This window comes from Macaca nemestrina, chromosome 17 (assembly GCF_043159975.1).
Source record: "Macaca nemestrina isolate mMacNem1 chromosome 17, mMacNem.hap1, whole genome shotgun sequence".
NCBI lineage: Eukaryota > Metazoa > Chordata > Mammalia > Primates > Cercopithecidae > Macaca > Macaca nemestrina.
This window is the reverse complement of record NC_092141.1, coordinates 2987269-3008506: the sequence shown is the minus strand read 5'-3', so window position 1 is coordinate 3008506 and position 21238 is coordinate 2987269. Positions and strand designations below refer to the sequence as shown.

The 21238-nt window shown below is 54.7% G+C and overlaps 1 protein-coding gene across 1 annotated transcript in view; it reads left to right on the top strand.

Annotated features, from left to right (window-relative positions):
* The window catches only part of LOC105474311 (coiled-coil domain-containing 92B), a 30853-nt gene extending 10845 nt beyond the window's left edge, over positions 1-20008 (top strand). The window contains exons 2-4 of the mRNA XM_024789890.2: positions 4702-4854; positions 10299-10346; positions 15799-20008. Coding sequence (XP_024645658.2) covers positions 4725-4854; positions 10299-10346; positions 15799-16400 — 780 coding nt within the window. The 5' untranslated portion in view covers positions 4702-4724 and the 3' untranslated portion in view covers positions 16401-20008. The remainder of the gene's footprint in view (positions 1-4701; positions 4855-10298; positions 10347-15798) is intronic.
* The last annotated feature ends 1230 nt before the right edge of the window (positions 20009-21238 follow it).

Sequence of the window (21238 nt, the reverse complement as noted above, 5' to 3'; positions counted from 1 at the left end):
AGTGGCACAATCTCGGCTCACTGCAACCTCTGACTCCCTAGTTCAAACCATTCTCCTGCCTCAGCCTCCCGAGTAGCTGGGACTACAGGCACGCATCACCACGCCCAGCTAATTTTTGTATTTTTAGTAGAAACAGGGTTTCAGCATGTTGGCCAGGATGATCTTGATCTCCTGACCTCGTGATCCACCCACCTTGGCCTCCCAAAGTGCTGGGATTACACGCGTGAGCAACTGCACCTGGCCTAAATATTTATTTTAGACAGAGTCTTGCTGTGTTGCCCAGGCTGGAGTGCAGTGGTTTGATCTCAGTTCATTGCAACCTCTGCACCCTGGGTTCAAGCGATTCTGCCGTGTCGGCCTCCCGAGTAGCTGGGACTTCAGGTGCACGCCACCATGCCTGGCTAATTTTTGTATTTTTAGTAGAAACAGGGCTTCACCATATTGGTCAGCCTGGTCTCCTGACCTCAGGTGATCCACCCGCCTTGGCCTCCCAAAGTGCTGGGATTACAGGTGTGAGCCACTGCACCAGACCTTACATTTCTTATCTCATTTAATCCTTAAAACTATCCTAGGACGGTAGGATTTGCAGTCCCATCTTACAGGGGGAAGGAAAATGACTCAGAGAGGTTAATTTTCATGCCAAAATCACACAGCAGGTAATCGAAAGAACCACAAATCAGCTGGGTCCAGTGGCTTATGCCTGTAATCCCAGCACTTTGGGAGACCAAGGTGGGAGGATTGCTTGAGGCCCGGAGGTGGACATCAGCCTGGGCAATAAAGTGAGACCCTGTGTCTACAAAAATTTTTTAAAATTAGCCAGGTATGGTGGCGGTCACCTGTAGCCCTTAGCTACTTGGGAGGCTGAGGTGGAAGGATTGCCTAAGCCGGGAGTCTGAGGTTGCAGTGAGCTATGATCGCACCACTGCACTCCAGCCTGGGTGACAGATTCAAACCTAGGACTGTTCCCAGTGTAAATATCGGTGTAAATATTGGGAACCTTCTCTGGATTCGAAAGACTTAGTTGGAGAATTGACTCTGTCACCACTTACTGAGCACGTGAAGTGGCACAAGAGCCTTTTTCTGTGAACTGGGGTGGTAATACCCGCTGAAGTGTGGTTGGCAGAAGTAAGAGCATGTGTATATTTCCTGAACATAGCAGACGGTCAGCACATGGAGCCAGCGATCCCCACGGGCCTTGCTGAAATGAAAGGCCTATTTGGATGGCCGGGCGTGGTGGCTCACGCCTGTAATCCCAGCACTTTGGGAGGCCAAGGCAGGCAGATCACAAGGTCAGGAGATGGAGACCATCCTGCATAACATGGTGAAACCCTGTCTGTACTAAAAATACAAAAAATTAGCCGGGCGTGGTGGCGGGTGCCTGTAGTCCCAGCTACTCAGGAGGCTGAGGCAGGAGAATGGCGTGAACCCGGGAGGCGGAGCTTGCAGTGAGCCAAGATCTCACCACTGCACTCCAGCCTGGGCGACAGAGCGAGACTCCGTCTCAAAAAAAAAAAAAGTTAGGCGGCTGGGTGCCGTGGCTCACGCTTGTAATCCCAGCACTTTGGGAGGCTGAGGCGGGTGGATCACGAGGTCAGGAGATTGAGACCATCCTGGCTAACACGGTGAAACCCCGTCTCTACTAAAAATACAAAAAAAATAAAAAAATTAGCCAGGCTTGGTGGCAGGCGCCTATAGTCCCAGCTAGTCAGGAGGCTGAGGCAGGAGAATGGCGTGAACCCGGGAGGTGCAGCTTGCAGTGAGCCGAGATTCCGCCACTGCACTCCAGCCTGGGTGACAGAGTGAGACTCTGTCTCAAAAAAAAAAAAAAAAAGGGCCTATTTGGTTGGATTGGGGGGGTCAGGGGAATACCAGAGAAAGGGGCCCAGAGAAAGGAGTGCCCCGAGGATGGGAGTTCTCAGGGGCACCTGCTCAATGTGACCCCACAGATGAAAATATGGATTTTCCGAGTCTTACATGGAATCTAGTCTGGAGGGGACCATTTGGTGAACAGAATTATTCCTCTTACAGGCCTGTCTCTCCCACTGCCCAGGACATTCCCGGGGCAGGTGAAGGCAGGTTCCTCAAAAGCTCAGGGAGTCCTTGGCTGAGAAACCGGGAGCTCTGAGTCCCGGGCTCCAGTGTTTGCTGTCTGCCTCTGCTTGTCCAAGATGCTGATTACCACACAGGAGATTTGTCGAGAAGGGGGTGGAGCCAGAAGAAGCAGAGCTGGAAAGCCAGGCTTTTATTAGCATTCAGGGATGCGTGCCTCTCACCCATCACTGCAACTCAAGGTTCCACCGTAGGAGTCACTGCATGGGTCTCTTTTCCCCCTCTCCTATTCCTCTTTTTTATTGTATTTATTTATTTTTATTTATTTATTTATTTTTTGAGACAGAGTCTTGCTCTGTTGCGCAGGCTGCAGTACAGTGGTGCAATGTTGGCTCACTGCAGCCTTCACCTCCCGGGTTCAAGCAATCCTTGTGCCTCAGCGTCCCAAGTAGCTGAGATTACAGGCACCTGTGCCACCATGCCCAGCTAATTTTTGTATTTTTAGTAGAGACGGGGTTTCACCATGTCAGCCAGGCTGGTCTCGAACTCCTGACCTCAAGTGATCTTCCCACCTTGGCCTCCAAAAGGGCTGGGATTACAGGCATGAACCACCGAGTCTGGCCTATTTATATATTTTTAGAGATGATATCTCACTTTGTTGCCCAGGCTGGTCTCAAACTCCTCAAGACTCAAGACTCCGGCAAGACTCAAGCCATCTTCCCACCTCAGCTTCTCAAAGTGCTGGGATTACAGACGTGAGCCACCACGCCTAGCCTCCTCCCATTTCTCTCTCTCTTTTTTTTCAGGCAGAGTCTCGCCATGTCACTCAGGCTAGAGTCCAGTGGCACAACCTTGGCTCACTGCATCCTCCGCCTCCTGGGTTCAAGTGACTCTCCTGCCTCAGCCTCCCAAGTAACTGGGATTACAGGGATGCGCCACCAGGCCCGGCTAATTTTTGTATTTTTAATAGAGATGGCGTTTGACCATGTTGGGCAGGCTGGTCTCCAACTCCTGACCTCAAGTGATCCGCCCGCCTTGGCCTCCCAAAGTGCTGAGATTACATGAGTAAGCCAAAATGCCCAGCCTGTTTCTCTTTTATTTATGTATGTATTTATTTAGAGACAGAGTCTCACCTCGCCCAGGCTGAAGTGCAGTGGCACAATCTCAGCTCACTGCAACCTCCGCCTCCTGGGTTCAAGCCATTCTCCTGCCTCAGTGAGTAGCTGGGATTACAAGTACGTGCCACCATGCCCGGCTAACTTTTGTATTTTGAGTAGAGACAGGGTTTCACCATGTTGGCCAGGCTGGTCTCGAACTCCTGACCTCAGGTGATCCACCCACCTCAGCCTCCTGAAGTGCTAGGATTACAGGTATGAGTCACCACGCCGGCGCCTTTTTTTTTTTTTTTTTCCGAGACGAAGTCTTGCTTTGTAGCCCAGGCTGGAATGCAGTGGCATGATCTCAGCTCACTGCAACTTCCGCCTCTCTGTCCCGATTCAAGCAATTCTCCTGCCTCAGCCTCCCAAGTAGCTGGAATTACAGGCATGTGCCACCATACTCAGCTAATTTTTGTATTTTTAGTAGAGATGGGGGTTTCACCATGTTGGCCAGGCTGGTCTTGAACTCCTGACCTCATGATCCACCCGCCTTGGGCTCCCAAAGTGCTGAGATCACAGGTGTGAGCCACTATGCCTGGCCCACCTTTCTCTTTTACAAAGGGACTCCACCACCTGCCTTCAGCCCAGAGTCAGTTTTAGTGAAACATTCACCAGATCTTCCTCCACTGCCACTTGGAGGAGCCCAGAGCCCTGGACTGTGGTTAAGTTGAAGTGGAGTTGAACTAAAGGAGAATAATATTCAGAACAGCCATGTAGCCCTTGGGCTGAGATACTGTGGGATGTCAGAGCTGGAAGAGACTCTGAGGTTCACTCACTCCACATCTCCCTCATTGTACCCCGGAGAAAACTGAGAGCCCACAGAGTGAGAGGGCTCACCCACGTCACACTGCTGGAGGGGAGGAGCAGGCTAGAACCCAGGTTCTCTGTCTCTCTACTGACTTTGCCACTCCATTTGTTTTCCTGTTTGAGAAGCAGAAGAGGCTAAAGTTATATGTGCAGCGGCTCACGCCTGTCATCCCAGCACTTTGTGAGGCCAAGGCGGGTGGATCGCCTGAGGTCAGGAGTTCAAGACCTGCCTGGCCAACATGGTGAAACCCCGTCTCTACTAAAAATACAAAAATTAACCGGGTGTTGTGGCGGGCACCTGTAGTCCCAGCTACTCGGGAGGCTGAGGAAGGAGAACTGCTTGAACCTGCGAGGTGGAGGTTGCAGTGAACCAAGATAGTGCCATTGCACTCCAACCTGTGTGACAGGAGCAAGACTCCATCTCAAAAAAAAAGTCACATGGGAGCAGGAGAAGGAAGCCATCGCCCTCTGGTTCTCCAACTGTTAAATGGGAATAATGATGCTTTCCTGCCAACTCCCCTGCTTTTTCACGAAGCCTGAATGAGGGAATAGTGGGGAGGTGACAGCAGTGGCAGAATCATCTTCCTGGTGGCAACAGGACCCAGAGCGGTGGAGATGGTGAAAGAGCTGAGGGCGGGCAGCGCAGATGGGCTCAGAAGAGGTGGGTTCACCTTGTCGTCCTCCCTAGGTGGGGCCCAGGCTTGGGTTGCCATGGATACCGTGTCCCTGGAGCATCAGATCCAGAGCGTGCAACGCCACATCAGCTTCCTGAAAAAGGAGCAGATGGCCCTGCTGCGAGACCTGCACCTGGAGATCCTGAGGCTGCAGAAACGCTGCTCAGGTGAGGCCGGGAGAGGCGGCCGAATGGGTGGGGAGGGGTCGCTGTCATCATCACAACCACGGTCTCTGGGCTGTGCCCACCAACAGCCCCCGTGAGCCTCACACTGCACCAATTCCGCTGCCTCTTTTTTTGAATAAGGAAACTGGGACTTGGGGAGGTGAGATGGACAGAGAAGTTGGAAAAGTTCTAGAAACACCTGAGAGTTTCAGGGCAAAAAGCTCTGGTTAGGGCCGGGTACGGTGGCTCACGCCTGTAATCCCAGCACTTTGGGAGGCTGAGGTGGGCGGATCATGAGGTCAGGAGATCAAGACCATCCTGGACGACATGGTGAATCCCATCTCTACTAAAATACAAAAAATTAACCAGGTATGGTGGCGGGCGCCTGTAGTCCCAGCTACTCAGGAGGCTGAGGCAGAGGTTGTAGTAAGCTGAGATCGCGCCACTGCACTCCAGCCTGGGCGACAGAGCAAGACTCCGTCTCAAAAAAAAAAAAAAGCTCTGGTTAGGTACTGGAGGACTCCTAGGAACCAATTCCCAGAGGTTCCCACCCTTTCCAAGTCACCATTCACCAAGCAACTCCCAGCCCTCGGTCTAGCTAGGGAGACAAACAGGTCAACTAGTGATATTAAGGTAGAGCAGAAATCAAGCAGGAGCTCATGGGCAGGAGCATGTCCAGCTTGAGGAGCAGGTGCTGAAGGAGGAGGTCCAGCATCCGAGGCTCCCCAGAGGAGAGGTGCTTCAACTCCCTGGAGGCTGCATAACATGTGGACATGCCGAGATATCACATGGGAAAGGAGTAAAGAGAACATTCCAGATGAAGGGAAGAGCACGGCAAAGGCCACAAGCTCGGAATCCAAAAGCTCATGGAAGGTTCCAGTTGATAAAGTAGTACTTAAAGGAGACTGATAAGAAATTCAGCTGGAGGCTGGGCGTGGTGGCTCACACCTATAATCCCAGCACTTTGGGAGGCGGAGGGGGGTGGATCATCTGAGGTCAGAAGTTTGAGACCAGCCTGGCCAACATGGAGAAACACTGTCTCTCCTAAAAATACAAAAATTAGCCCAGTGTGGTGGTGCATGCCTGTAATCCCAGTTACTAAGGAGGCTGAGACCGGAGAATTGTTTGAACCCAGGAGGTGGAGGTTGCAGTGAGCCAAGATTGCGCCACTGCACTCCAGCCTGGGCAACAGAGCAAGACTCCATCTCAAAAAAAGAAAGAAAGAAAAGAAATCCAGCTGGAGCCAAAGTGTGGAAGACCTTGACAAACACCATGACCGCCAAGGAGTCCTCCTGGGTAGTGGGGAGCCACAGAAAGTTTTCGAGCAGCTGCCTGACCAGCATTATCCTGCATTAAGAAACTCAGTCTGGGCCGGGTGTGGTGGCTGATGCCTGTAATCCCAGCACTTTGGGAGGCTGAGGTGGGTGGATCACCTGAGGTCAGGAGTTCAAGACCAGCCTGGCCAACATGGCAAAACCCCGTCTCTACTAAAAATACAAAAAAATTAGCCAGGCATGGGGGTGCGCGCCTGTAATCCCAGCTACTCAGAAGGCTGAGGCAGGAGAATTGCTTGAACCCAGGAGGTAGAGGTTGCAGTGAGCCGAGATCATGCCATTGCACTGCAGCCTGGGCTACAGAGTGAGACTCCGTCTAAAACAAAAACAAAAAGGAACTCAGTCTGGCAGTTGTATGGAAGCTGAACTGGTGGGAGAGGGAGGGAGGGAGACCAGCAGAGGTGATGAATGTTCCAGGGGATGGATGAAGAGGGGTAGAATGGGGACGACCCGTGGGAGGGAAGTTGAAGGAAAGCACTTGCCTGCTGAATGGATTTGTGAGCAGAGCAGAGGGAGGCACCAAGGATGAAGTGAAATCCCAGGCCTGGCCTCTGCTCTTGGACTTGGGGCCTCAGCTGCCTGGGCCTCTCAGAGGCTTGGTTCTGGCCCGAGTGCTCACTGAGGCAGCGTCTCCACATGCACACTTTGGAGCCAGTGACTCACAGACCGTCTCAGCTGGGAGGGCCTGGCCTCTTCGTCGTACCTACTTAGGTAAACCAAGGCCCAGAGAAAGGGTCACACAATGTGTCAGTGGTGGAGGGAAGATGAGAACCCGGAGCTCCAGACTCACACCCCTACGTGCCTCTGCAGCTTTCTGGACATTCTCTCCCCAAGATGCTCAGACTTCAACTTCCCTTCCAGCACCTGCTCCTGGGAGCTCCCCACTGCCCAGGGAAACCTCTGAGTCCCAAACGATCTGAGTGGTCCACCTGACTTCCCACACTGTGACATGAGAAACCAATAGTCCTGCCGGGCACACTGGCTCACACCTGTAATCTCAGCACTTTGGGAGGCTGAGGCGGGCGGATCACCTGAGGTCAGGAGTTCAAGACCAGCCTGACCAATATGGAGAAACCCCGTCTCTACTAAAAATACAAATTAGCCAGGCGTGGCGGCGGGTGCCTGGAATCCCAGCTACTCGGGAGGCTGAGGCAGGAGAATCGATTGAACCTGGGAGGCGGAGGATGTGGTGAGCCGAGATCGCGCGATTGTACTCCACCCTGGGCAACAAGAGTGAAACTCTGTCTCAAAAAAAAAAAACTGAGACGGGCGGATCACGAGGCCAGGAGATCAAGACCATCCTGGCTAACCTGGTGAAACCCCATCTCTACTAAAAAATACAAAAAAAACTAGCTGGGCGAGGTGGTGGGCGCCTGTAGTCCCAGCTACTCGGGAAGCTGAGGCAGGAGAATGGTGTAAACCTGGGAGGTGGAGCTTGCAATGAGCTGAGATCCCGCCACTGCACTCCAGCCTGGGCGGCAGAGCGAGACTCCGTCTCAAAAAAAAAAAAAAGACAAAGACGCCAGTGGTCCTGACTCAGCCATCGCAGCTTCCAAAGGCTCCACAGACAGGGTCAGCCGCACAGTCTAATCTCCCCTGAAGACTAGATGGGAGCAGAGGCCAGCGTCGGGGACAAGAATGGCCCAAGTACCTCACCCCTGCCTGATGCCACCTTTTCACTGCAATAACACAATTAAGAGAAGAGGAAACCCTAAGACGCCATAGCAACTCCTCTCATTTCTTTCTCTTTTGCCCCAATTCTGAGAACTTATGGTCCCTTCCTTTTAGGACACAGGCCAGATATGTGGAGCAGGCAGGAACAGAGTGCCCTCACCCACACCACCCTTCTCAGATGGGTACGGGCCTGAAACCTCTTGTGTTTTTTTTTATTATTATTACTATTATTTTTCATTTTTGAGACAGAGTCTTGCTCTGTCGCCCAGGCTGGAGTGCAGTGACATGATCTCAGCTCACTGCAACCTCTGCCTCCCAGGTTCAAGCAATTCTCCTGCCTCAGCCTCCCAAGTAGCTGCGATTACAGGTGCACGCCACCACGTCTGGATAATTGTTGTATTTTTATTAGAGATGGGGTTTCGCCATGTTGACCAGGTTGGTCTGGAACTCCTGACCTCAGATGATCTGCCCACCTTGGCCTCCCAAAGTGCTGGGATTACAGGCGTGAGCCACCGCGCCCGGCCACTTCTTGGTTATGGATTAAGGAGATAAAAATAACTGGGCCAGGCCAGAGCAGCCACTCTTGAGGCTGAAATGACTGAATAAGGCCTTTCCCCCAAGGAGGAGGTGATGAGAATGGAGAAGATAAGGGGAAGGAGATTAAAGAGGGACCCAGGGCTGGGAGGGGGTTGGGAGAGGGGAGAGGCTGGTGTAGGAGCCTAAGGGACAGGCTGCCCAGGGAGCTGGCTGAGGATGGGTGAGGACTCAGAATGTGTTCTGGGGTGGCGAAGCAGCCTGACTGATGACAAGAACTACTCACAGGCGTTCAGCACCAACTCAGCCCTTGGCCAAGCCTGTTTATTTTTTCTCATTTAATCCTTGGACAGTCCCTTGGAGAAGAGGTGCTATTGTGCCCCCATTCTCCAGATGAGAAAACTGAGGCTCAGAGAAGTGCCGTTACTGGCCCAAGGTCACACAGCATATCTGACCTCACACCATGCTCATCTGTAGCCCAGCTGAGATTTTTATCACCCTACCCCCAAGTCCTGTGTTTAAAGGCTGAAGAGAAACCACTCACAGGGAGTTAACGGCAGAGCCAAGGTATCTCCGCTCCCAAATCGCTGAAATTAGGCTAAGGTCCCTGGGCTATATCACAAGGCCCTGGAGGAGGGGCCAAGTTGGTCCCAGGAAGCCCTGGAGGTGGAGGCATCAGAGTCCTCACAGGGGCCCCAGGGAACAGGTTCAGACTCTGGTCACAGCAGAAGGCTCAGGCACCCTGAGCTGCCTGTCTCCTAGCAACAACCAGCCTCCCCAGAGAAGGCACCTCTGGCACAGCCCTGGGTCTCTGGCAGAGCCTGTGAGGGCAGTGAGGAGGAGGGGCAGAGGGGTCACAAGGCCCCTGAAGGCGCTGCTGGGTGGTAGTCCCAGAGATGCACCGCCTTCCTCCCCCGTCCCCCGGTTCACACCTCCTCCCCGTGGGCACCAGACTGTGTCCCTGCAGGTGTACACAGGTGCCCGAGTCAGTCTGCATCACAGGCAGCTGTGGCTTCTGGCTTCCTTCTGCCCTTGTACCAGTTCTTGAGCCCTGGTGGAGTTGGGGGAGTGAGGGTGGGGCTGGAAAAATTATCAGACTCACCTGAGCTGAGAAGTGGAGTTTGGGGGGCACTAAGGAATGGAGCCTGGGGGGAACAGGCAGGCAGAGGGGTGACGGCTGGGCTGCAGCACCCAGGAGGAAACTGCTCCTGCATCAGTGCCCTTGAGTGGCTCCTAGCCTGCCCGCCCCATCCCCTCAATGCCAATCCAGGCCCCCATCACTAGACGGCACTGTCCTCCTCGAAGCCCCTCTCCCTGCCTTGGGGAATATGGTGGAACTGGGGCTTGGGAAGGGGCAGCGCTGATGTTCAGATAGTAACACAGGCTCGACGGTACTGGCTGTCAAAATAGCGAAAAGCAAGTGTCCAGACGGGTAAGTAGCCAGTGCCCTGAGCCTGCCTCCAGTGCCGCCAAGCAGTTCTGCACACTCCAGCAGCCATCAGCTAAACACCAAAGGGTCAAAGCCCTGCACAGCAAGGGTCCTCCAGAACTGCTCTGATTGGCTGGCATATCACCCCAGGAAGGGCAGATAGTCCCCCAGCCCCGAAACAAGCCAGGCTCCTCAGTCTCACGAGGGGTGAAATAAATTCCAAACCCAGGCGTAAAGGTTGAGCTGGGAAGATTTCAGAGGTTGGAGTCAAGCTGGCCAGGTTCAGGCTATGCCCAGGACACATCTCTTCATCTCTTCCCCCAGCAAGGTTGTGGTAAAATAGTACGGGAGTGGCTTCTAAAGATCCTCATTGCCACTCTTACTGAGCTGTTATTCCATGATTTCTCTGTCTCACACACACACACACACACACACACACACACACACAAACTGCCTTTTCTTTTCTTTCCCCCCAGAACTGACCCATGACCTGGAAATGAGAGAGGCCCAATCTCACCAGCAAGGTAAGAGAAGGACCACTGGTGGGGAAGTGTCGTGGGGCCCAACACTGGAGTTTTTCCCAGCTCTTAGTAGGACCCAAGCCTTCTCTGTGCCCAGCCTAGACTTGGGGACAGTCACTCCTTGGCTTGTGAGCAGAGTGCAGGATGTCAGCCACACTTGCCCAGTGGATGACACTGTGAAATGCCTTGTGCAGTGAACAACCTGCACCACCTCAGTTGGATGACCTTGTGCAGTGAACAACCTGCAACACCACACATAGTACCCTGTATCCATGTTTCTGTCCAAAGTGAGGAAAGGAAAGCAGGAAGGAGATGGTAATGTGGCTTTACTTCCCCTTAGCCTGCTTAATTCCTTGCTGTGACTCACCTCCCCAGTCCTTCCCATCCTTGCACAAGTGATCACATGGTCAGTGTCAAGATTCACTGAACTGTGGCCAGGCGCAGTGGCTCAAGCCTGTAATCCCAGCACTTTGGGAGGCCGAGACGGGCGGATCACGAGGTTAGGAGATCAAGACCATCCTGGCTAACATGGTGAAACCCTGTCTCTACCAAAAAATACAAAAAACTAGCCGGGCAAGGTGGCGGGCGCCTGTAGTCCCAGCTACTCGGGAGGCTGAGGCAGGAGAATGGCGTAAACCCGGGAGGCGGAGCTTGCAGTGAGCCGAGATCACACCACTGCACTCCAGCCTGGGCGACAGAGCGAGACTCCGTCTCAAAAAAAAAAAAAAAAAGGCCGGGCGCGGTGGCTCACGCCTGTAATCCCAGCACTTTGGGAGGCCGAGGCGGGCGGATCACAAGGTCAGGAGATCGAGACCACGGTGAAACCCCGTCTCTACTAAAAATACAAAAAAAAAAAATTAGCCGGGCGCAGTTGTGGGCGCCTGTAGTCCCAGCTACTCGGGAGGCTGAGGCAGGAGAATGGCGTGAACCCGGGAGGCGGAGCTTGCAGTGAGCAGAGATCCAGCCACTGTACTCCAGCCTGGGCGACAGAGTGAGACTCTGTCTCAAAAAAAAAAAAAAAAAAAAAAAGATGCTAAATTTTGTCATGTTTTTGCCCCACAATTAATTTTTTTAATTGCATTGTTGAGATCTTTATCATCAGATTATAAGACCACAGAACTAGAACTGAGTGTTACCCATTGTCTCTGAAGTACAAGACGTATTACCTGACTTGGAGGGACAGAGTAACTAATTTTTTTTTTTTTTTTTTTTTTTTTGAGACAGAGTCTCGCTCTGTCGCCCAGGCTGGAGTGCAGTGGCACGATCTTGGCTCACTGCAACCTCCACCTCCCGGGTTCAAGTGATTCTCCTGCTGCAGCCTCCCAAGTAGCTGAGACTACAGGTGCACACCACCACACACCGTCTAATTTTTTTGTATTTTTTAGTAGAGATGGGGTTTCACCATGTTGGCCAGGCTGGTCTCAAACTCCTGACCTCAGGTGATCCACCCACCTCAGCCTCGCAAAGTGCTAGAATTACAGGCGTGAGCCACTGAGCCTAGCCAGGACACAGTATTTAATTAAAAATGAATCACAAGGCCAAGTGCGGTAGCTCACGCCTATAATCCCAAGACTTTAGGAGACCAAGGTAGGATATAATCACTTGAGCCCAGGAGTTCAAGACCAGCCTGGACAAAATAGTGAGACTCTGTCTCTACCATTTAAAAAAAAATATTTTAAGGCCGGGCGCGGTGGCTCAAGCCTGTAATCCCAGCACTTTGGGAGGCCGAGACGGGCGGATCACGAGGTCAGGAGATCCAGACCATCCTGGCTAACACAGTGAAACCCCGTCTCTACTAAAAAAATACAAAAAACTAGCCGGGCGAGGTGGCGGGTGCCTGTAGTCCCAGCTACTCGGGAGGCTGAGGCAGGAGAATGGCGTGAACCCGGGAGGCGGAGCTTGCAGTGAGCTGAGATCCAGCCACTGCACTCCAGCCTGGGCGACAGAGCGAGACTCCATCTCAACAAAAATGAAATAAAATAAATAAATAAATAAATAAAATAAAATATTTTAAAAGGCCAGGTGCGATGGCTCACTCCTGTAATCCCAGCACTTTGGGAGGCCGAGGTGGGGATCACGAGGTCAGGAGATCGAGACCATCCCAGCTAACATCGTGAAATCCCGTCTCTACTAAAAAATACACAAAATTAGCCAGGCGTGGTGGCGGGCACCTATAGTCCCAGCTGCTCGGGAGGCTGAGGCAGGAGAATGGCATGAACCTGGGAGGCGGAGCTTGCTGTGAGCCGAGATGGCGCCACTGCACTCCAGCCTGGGCGACGGAGCGAGACTCCGTCTCAAACAAAACAAAACAAAACAAAACAAAACAAAAAATTAAAAAAATGTTAAAAGGAATCATAAAAATACTCTTTCTTGGCCAGAAGAGTTCTTAAGAACAGAGTCTCTTCCATATTGATGTGTTGGTTATAGATGAAGTGCTATAGGCTGGACGTTTAAGCTATGATGTTAGGGACCCTAGAACTTGCTTTATGTATTCGTGCATGAAGATCAGCTAGGGATCATCTAGACACTTACGAACTTGGACTAATTCTGCCCACTGTAGAGGACAACGACGGGCAACCTCTTGGTGCCTAGGTGGCTGGAGGAAGGCAGCACACATCCCAGACACTAGATTAGGACAGTTCTGTAACAAAGCCACTTTCACCCCACTTACTGTCCTTTGTCTGAAAGGGCTTTTGAGATCACCTGGGCCCAAGCCACTGCCCCAGTGTCTTCGTTTTTATCTTTTTTTTTTTTTTTTTTTTTTGAGACAGGGTCTCATACTCTGTCACCCAGGCTGGCGTGCCGTGGCGCCATCTCTGCTCAGTGCAACCTCTGCCTCCTAGGCAGGCTCAAGAGATCCTTCCACCTCAACCTCGAGATTAGCTGGTATGACAAACACGTGCCACCACACCCAGCTTTTTTGTAGAGATGGGGTTTCACCATGTCACCCAGGCTGGTCTCCTCAGCTTAAGCAATTTGCCCCCCTCAGCCTCCCAAAGTGCTAGGATTACAGGTGTGAGCCACTGTGCCTGGCCTATCTTCTCTTTCAATGGGCTTTGAGAACGCTTTCTTTTTTTAGAGACAGGGTCTTGCTCTGTTGTCCAGGCCATAGTGTGCAGTAGCACAATCATAGCTCACTGCAGCTTTGTACTCCTGGGCTCGAGAGCTCCTCCTGCCTCAGCCCTCCCCTGAGTCACTGGGATGAGCGTGCTAACCTACTGGGCTTAAGAACTCTCTTTGTGCTTTTTTTTTTTTTTTTTTTTTGAGACGGAGTCTCGCTCTGTCGCCCCGGCTGGAGTGCAGTGGCACAATCTCAGCTCACTACAACCTCCACCTGCCAGGGTCAACCAATTCTCCTAGTTCAGCCTCCCAGGTAGCTGGGATTATAGGCGCACGCTACCATACCCAGCTAATTTTTGTATTTTTAGTAGAGACGGGGTTTCGCTATGCTGGCCAGGCTGGTCTCGAACTCCTGACCTCGTGATCCACCCACCTTGGCCTCCCAGATGCTGGGATTACGGGCATGAGCCACTGTACCCGGCCCTCTTTGTCCTCTTATCACTTGGTGATTTTCATCTTTTCAGGGTTACTTTTTGCCACCTTCGGCTGCCTATGTCCCTACACTCACCTGGGCCAAGTCCTAGGATATGGTCCTGCTGAGATAGAGCTTCCAGGAGGCAGGGGTCCTCAACTCACACTGCACACGAGAACCACCCGGGGAAGATTTGAGCAACACCAGTTCCCAGGTCCAACTCCAGGGATGCTGGTTCAATTGGTCTTTCGTAGTGCCCAGGAAACAGCATTTTTTAAAGCTCTCTGGGTGGTTCCAATGTCTCTCCAACCTGCTGCGGTGGCAAAGGCCAACAATAAACAAGTAAACAAAAAATGACAAACATGTGGCCAGGCAGGGTGACTCAAACCTATAATCCCAACACTTTGTGAGGCTGAGGCAGGAGGACTGCCTGAACCCAGGAGTTCGAGACCAGCCCAGGCAACATGGCAAACCCTCATCTCTACAAAAAATGTGCATGCCTGTGGTCCCAGCTCCTGGGAAGGCTGAGGTGGGAGAATTACTTGAGCCCAGTGATAGAGGCTGCAGTGAGCTATGCCACTGCCCACCAGCCTGGCAACAGAGGGAGACTCTGTCTCAAAAAAAAAAAAAAAAGGCCGGGCATGGTGGCTCACGCCTGTAATCCCAGCACTTTGGGAGGCCGAGGCAGGCGGATCACAAGGTCAGGAGTTGGAGACCAGCCAGGCCAATATGATGAAACCCTGTCTCTAAAAATAAAAAAATAAATTAGCCGGGTGTGGTGGCAGGTGCCTGTAGTCCCAGCTACTCAGAAGGCTGAGGCAGGAGAATCACTTAAACCCAGGAGGCAGAGCTGCAGTGAGCCGAGATCACGCCACTGCACTCCAGCCCGGGCAAGAGTGACTCCGTCTCAAAAAAAAAAAAAAAAAAAAAAAAAAAAAAAGATATGTGAGAAATGCCCTACGGAGGAAACAAGGACACTGACTCCCTTCCTGTGCACACTCGCAGCTCTTTCCGTCTCTTGCTCTCTGGGCTTTTACACAAGCTGTTCCCTCCGTCTGCAGCATCCTTCTCTCCTGTCTTCACTACTTAACTACTGTTTATCCTTCGGATCTTAGCTCAAGTCTCTTCTGCTGGGAAGACTTCCCTGATTAGGTCACATTCTCCAGTTACAGTCACAGCATTGACTTTCCACATCACATTTGCAACCTCACACTTATTTGTGATTATTTATTATGTCTCTCCCACTATGTGGTAAGCTTCACGGAGACCGTTTTATTATGAGCCCTATCTCCAATACCTAACACAGTGCACCAAGTCAGGGCTCCACAAATTATCTGTGGAACGAATAAAGGGCCAGGGATGGGTTTGCACTTAAGCTGAAACCTGAAGAATTAGAGGCGAGGCCAAACAGAGTGTAGAACAGGTAGGAGGGCAGAACAAGGCAGGCCACTGAGCCGACGCGTGGGGAAGGAGGGGGAGCACGGTAGGATGTGTAGGTGGGGACGTGGGGAGGAGTGGGGCTTTCTTTTGGTTTTTTCTTTGCTTATTGAGACGGAATCTCGCTTTGTCACCCAGGCTGGAGTGCAGTGGCGCGATCTCAGCTCACTGCAACCTCCGCCTCCAGGGTTCAAGCAAGTCTCCTGTCTCAGCCTCCCGAGTAGCTGGGACTACAGGCGCCCACCACCACCATGCCCGGCTAATTTTTGTATTTTTAGTACAGACGGGGTTTCACCATGTTGGCCAGGCTGGTCTCGAACTCCTGACCTCAAGTGATCCGCTCACCTCGAACTCCCAAAGTGCTGGCATTGCAGAAGTGAGCCCCTGCGCCCGGCCTGGGGGGTTTGTTACTCGGAGGGCTGAGCCGTGCAGGTTCTGTTCCAAGCCAGGTGGAGAACGTCACCTCTGGCCTCTGCTCCGTTCCAGAGGCGGCGTCACGGGAGCTGGAGAGCAAGTGCCGCGCGCTAGAGTCGCAGCTGGAGGCGCGGGCCGCGGCCAACGCGGAGCTGCGGCGGGAGGTGGCACAGCGCGAGGCTCTGGTGTCCGCGCTGCGCTGCAGCCTGCGCACCGAGGAGCGCCGCTTCCTGGAGGAGCTGCGCCGCCGCAGCCACCGCGCCACCGTGCTGGGCACCGAGCTGCAGAAGCACACCGAGGCGGCCGCCTACCTCTCCTGCCAGCTGCACGCGGCGCGCCAGAGACTGCAGGCCCCGCGTCCGGGCCCCGGCGCCGCAGCCGAGCCCCGGCTACGCCGCCGCGCACCGCGGGCCCGCCGCCCGCCTGCTGCCCACGAGGCCGCCGCCAAGGGCCCCGGCCGGGACTGGGCCGCCTGGGACCGCGGGGCCGGCGCCCTGGACGACACCGACCCGATGCCCGACCCCGCGCTCTTCCTCCGCAGCGCGCGGAGGCCGCTGAGGCCCAGCGTCCGCAGCCCGCGCCAGCCGCCTCCGCAGGAGCCCCCGGACCGGGCCGGCCCGCAGCCCGCGCCCAGCCCGCCCTGCCCGCCCAGCGCGCCCGGGGACCCGGAGTAGGCGCGGGGCTGGCCTGGGTGAAGCGGGGCGGACGGGGAGGGCCAGCCAGGGACGCAGCTTGGGCCCCGCAGACAGGTCCAGGGGGCGGAGGACAGCCGCCCCTCCTCCAGGAAGTGGGGCGAAGCAGCTCCGGCTTCCCCCAAACCCCCGAACCGCCAGCCTTTTGTACTTCCCGACGTTTCCAAAGCTTCGAGCCTTCTCCTCGCGCGAGAGCTCCTCCGCGGGGCCGAGCGGGGCACCTTCTCTACCGAGAGGACTCGCAGTCCCGATCCTGGCCTGGTCCCACCTGCCAGCGAGACAGGAGGGACGGCGGCCACGCCCTGCCCCGGGAAAGCCGACAATCCTTGGTGGGGTGGGGAGGGCTGGGCTGGCCTACGGAAAGGTGCGCAGAGTGGCATTGACGCCCCAGGCCCCCCAGCTCCCCCCGCCTCCCCCACCCCCAGGCCGACGCCCTTCCCACCAAGCCTTCCTCTCCAGGAGAGGCCCGGGCTAGGGGCTGGGCCTTCTACCCCCACCCCGACCCTGCCGATAGGTCCTTGCAGGTGAGCACGGAACACTTTAGAAGACATGTCCTCCCAGAGCCCCTGGTGGGAAAAGTGCGCCTGATGGAAGCGTAACTTCTGGAAGGTAGCATCCATGGGCCCTGGGAGAGGATTACAGAACCGCCTGGGTGGCCGGACTTGATCTAGAGCCGTCTCCAGCTCAGCTCTTCCCGAGTCCGCCACCCCCCTGGGAACGCGGGGACTGGGAGCTGTGCTGGGGAAGGGAGATGACAGGCCTGCTGGCAGCCAGGCTTTCCGAAGGCAGGAGCTGTCTTCCCCCGCAGGAGGTAGCCCCAGGGGTTTTCCTAGTCCTGTTTATTGGTGCTAATTTTGCTCGGCTTCCTAATCAGCTGGCTGCATCCAGAGACAAGAAGAGGGCCTTGGCGGGGCGCGGTGGCTCACGCCTGTAATCCCGGCACTTTGGGATACCGAGGTGGGCGGATCACCTGAGGCCAGGAGTTCGAGACCAGCCTGGCCAACATGGTGAAACCCCGTCTCTACTAAAAAAATACAAAAACTAGCCGGGCGCGGTGGTGTGTGCCTGTAATCCCAGCTACTCGGGGAGGCTGAGGCAGGAGAATCGCTTGAACCTGGGAGGCGGAGGTTGCAGTGAGCCGAGATCGCGGCACTGCACTCCACCTGGGCAACAAGAGCAAAACTCCGTCTCAAAAACGAAAGAAAGAAGGAGGGCCTGGCTTCTTGGAAGCAGCAGCTACTGATGGGAGTTTGGGTTTGCTGGGGGGATGGTGGGAGCACAGGTTAGCCCCCATCCTGGCCCCCTCCACAGATGCCCCTGAGCCTGTCAGAATCTGGCAGTGGCGGGCTGCTCAGTTCCCTGCTGTCTAGCCTGGGGAATGGCGACGTGGAAAGGGGAAAGCCCCACCTCCTAACACCCCGTCTCCTAAGCTCCCCTGACACCACCAAAGGCAGGAAGGACAGTTTCAGCGCAGCTTCTTGCCCCTATCCCCAGCCCAGCCTAGAAGGAAACACAAACCCCTCCAGCCCATGCCATCCCTCCTGTGTGGGTCCTGCATCAAGTCCTAAGTGCCTGTGAGGTCTTCCAGGGGCTTCGAGGGGAGGACGTGGGGCAGGGAGAGTCCTTTACCTCCCTCACAGACACCCCTTTCCTGACAGGTCCTAACCCTGGCTGAGGCCACACGTTCTGTGTCACGCAGGGGTCTGGGAGGTGAGCAGAGTTAAGCTCTAGGGCTGACAAGCTCTTCTCCCATCACAGCTCCATGAAGAGGGGGGAGTCCCCGATCACACCCCCTTTCCCTCCATTTGTTAGAGGGAGCAGGAAATTGGCAAGAAGTAGAGACCAGTGAGCGAGCACACTCAGGGCCAAGCAATGTGCGGCTCTCCCAGCTGACCCCACCCGGGACTGCCCAGGCCACTGAGCAATAACCACGCCTGGTCTGGGGTGTCCAGCTCCTGGGATTCAGATGGCCGAGGTTGGGGCACCCTTGGGACAGTGCTCTCCAGTCTAGCTTGGGTCAAGAAGGTGGCCTGGGGTCCTTGCTCTGCCTGCCCCCACCTCTACCCTCTGCTAGTCCTGCAGTTGCGCCTGTGCCATCTCTGCCCCCCCTCAAGCGTGTGTAACTCACTGCACCCCTATTCTGTCCTCCTCCCTTTCAGAACCTGTCTGTGTGTGAGGGCCTCAGTCCTCTCTCAGAGGTGCCCAGAGGACCGTGGGAAGGAGGGCTAAAGTCTCTTTCTAGAGGAGCCCACACAGACCCTCACCTCCCACAACCACACTTTTGGGGTGAACAGGGTGACTTTGTTAGGTCTATTGTTCTGCAGAGATGGTGAAGTACTTTATCTGCCCACCCACCCACTAAAAGCCATAGCTCCATCTGCCTGTCCTCCCCCGAGCTCTATAGCAATAGCCCCCTTCCCCCTTCCCTCCTGGGCATCCAAGGTGTCCAGCTGGGGGCCCCCACCGCACTCTGGCCCCAGGGATCTTCCAGTGGCCTACCTGCCTCTCCCGAAGTGACTCCATCAGCGCCACTCAACTGCCGTCCCTCTTCCAGCAACCACTGGAAGGTGCTTGGAGATCCCCTAGATGAAAGGTTCTGGGTGCCGGGGCAGCTGACTCACTGGCTCAGCTGAGGTGCCGGAGGTGCCTGGGAAAGGAAATAAGGCAAGCTGAGGGAGCACCTGTGGCAGACACATGGTTCCAATTTCACAGAAATTCCCCTCCTCACCCTCCTGCAAATAATGGAGACTTCCCTCCACCCACCTGCACAGGAGCTTCTGTGCAGCAGAATGAGACTGGGAGCAGGAGTCCGTGGTCTGCTCTTGGCCTCAGGGGCCCAACACTCCTCAGCTTCAGGGCCCTGGAGAGGCCCCACCCTCCCTGGGTCTGGCTTGAGAGCCCACCTGGCCAAAGGGAAGCCTCCTACCCCCATGCACTGCCCGCCCCTGGATGCCTTGGTGACTAAGAAGGGAAAAGATTGTATTTCTCTCTCCTGTGCTGCACGAATCCCCATTGCGAGAGAGAGAGAGAGTGTTGAAGAAGACACTCAGGGTCCCTAGGTGGAGCTCCTGCCACACCTCACATGTGGACAGCTCCAGGACAGACAGCTGCAGGCAGGGACCTCCCCCTGCTCTGGAAATCAGCCAGGGAGCACTGGGCAGTGCAGTTTGAGGCTCTGTACCCCTGGCCCCCACAGCCCAGCCACAGCACCCTCTAGCTTGGGGGACTAGTCCGGGGTCAAAATGGGGTAGCCCTTCCCCATATAAGCAGTAGGGTGGCGTTCCCCCTGGTGGAGAGAGGAAGGAGGCCTAGACGGTGTGGGGCAGCTGCTTCTCAGCGTGGGGAGCCAGGGGTCTCCAAGCACCTTCTCCTGGACATGCCAGCCTTGAATGGGGGGGCGCGCAGGGCTTCAGACCCACCTGGCAGGAGCCCTGTGGACAGGGCAGAGGAACCCTGCTCCAAATTCTCTGTTGGCTGCGCTTTCGAATCCAATGCTTTTCAGAGTGTATTCACTCACCCACAGAAATAGAGCCCTGTGCTTTAGGGGTGACTGTCATATGCCTTATTCTTAATAAAATCTCTGAAAAACATGTGAGTCCAAAAATCTCTTACATTGGGCACTCGGCCCCACCGCACCTCCGTTCTTGCAGGTGTGGGAAGAGCATGTGGAGGAGCCGGGAGGTGGTTCAGAGTCAGCCAATGGGTACGATGACACCAGGAGCTGAGACTCTGGGGTACCCTCAGTAGATAAGCCTCAGATGGGCCGGGCACGGTGGCTCACGCCTGCCATCCCAGCACTTTGGGAGGCCAAGGTGGGCAGGTTGCTTGAGGTCAGGAGTTCAAGGCCAGCCTAGCCAACATAGTGAAACCCCGTCTCTACTAAAAATACAAAATTTAGCCAGGTGTGGTGGCACGTGCCTGTAATCCCAGCTACTCAGGAGGCTGAGGCAGGAGAATCCAGTGAGCCGAGATCACGCCAATATATTCCAGCCTGGGTGACAGAGTGAGACGATCCCCCAAAAAAAGCTATTCCGGCCGGGCACAGTGGCTCATGCCTGTAATCCCAGCACTCTGGGAGCCGAGGCGGGTGGATCACGAGGTCAGGAGATCAAGACCATCCTGGCTAAACCCCGTCTCTACTAAAAAATACAAAAAATTAGCCAGGTGTGGTGGCGGGCGCCTGTAGTCCCAGCTACTCGGGAGGCTGAGGCAGGAGAATGGCGTGAACCCGGGAGGCGGAGCTTGCAGTGAGCCGGGATGGCACCACTGCACTCCAGCCTGGGCAACAGAGCAAGACTCCATCTCAAAAAAAAAAAAAAAAAAGCTGTTCTTCAGATCAAGTATAAGGCACCCATCTGAGGTGTCCTCACCCTCAGCCGAGCCCTGCCCCTCTCTCCATCCCACCCCAATCCAAAGGAACAAACAGAATCTTAGATCACAGGCTCCTGACTAGAGTGGAGAGGAGAAGACTGGAAGGGCCCAGTGCCTGGAATTGCCCCACTATCCTTTCCCAGAAGAAATCCTGGGTTCCGGCATCTTTGGCCACACTGGTGCCCTGCCCCCCACCTGATCCACCTGCCAGACGCCCGGCATCCCAGCAGGAGCCCTATTCTTATCCTCCACTAATGAAGGTTATCCTGGGACTGCAGCTTTAGGAGCTCAGCGCAGCCAGCACCCATGAGAACTCAAGCCGGTACATTTTCAGTGCAGGTCTACGTTAGGGATGACTCAGAGAAAAAGGCAGCAGCTCTCTGTTCTAAGGACGCAGGGGAACAAAACCAAAACCAAAACCAAAAAAAATGGCTTTGCTTGCAACCCTC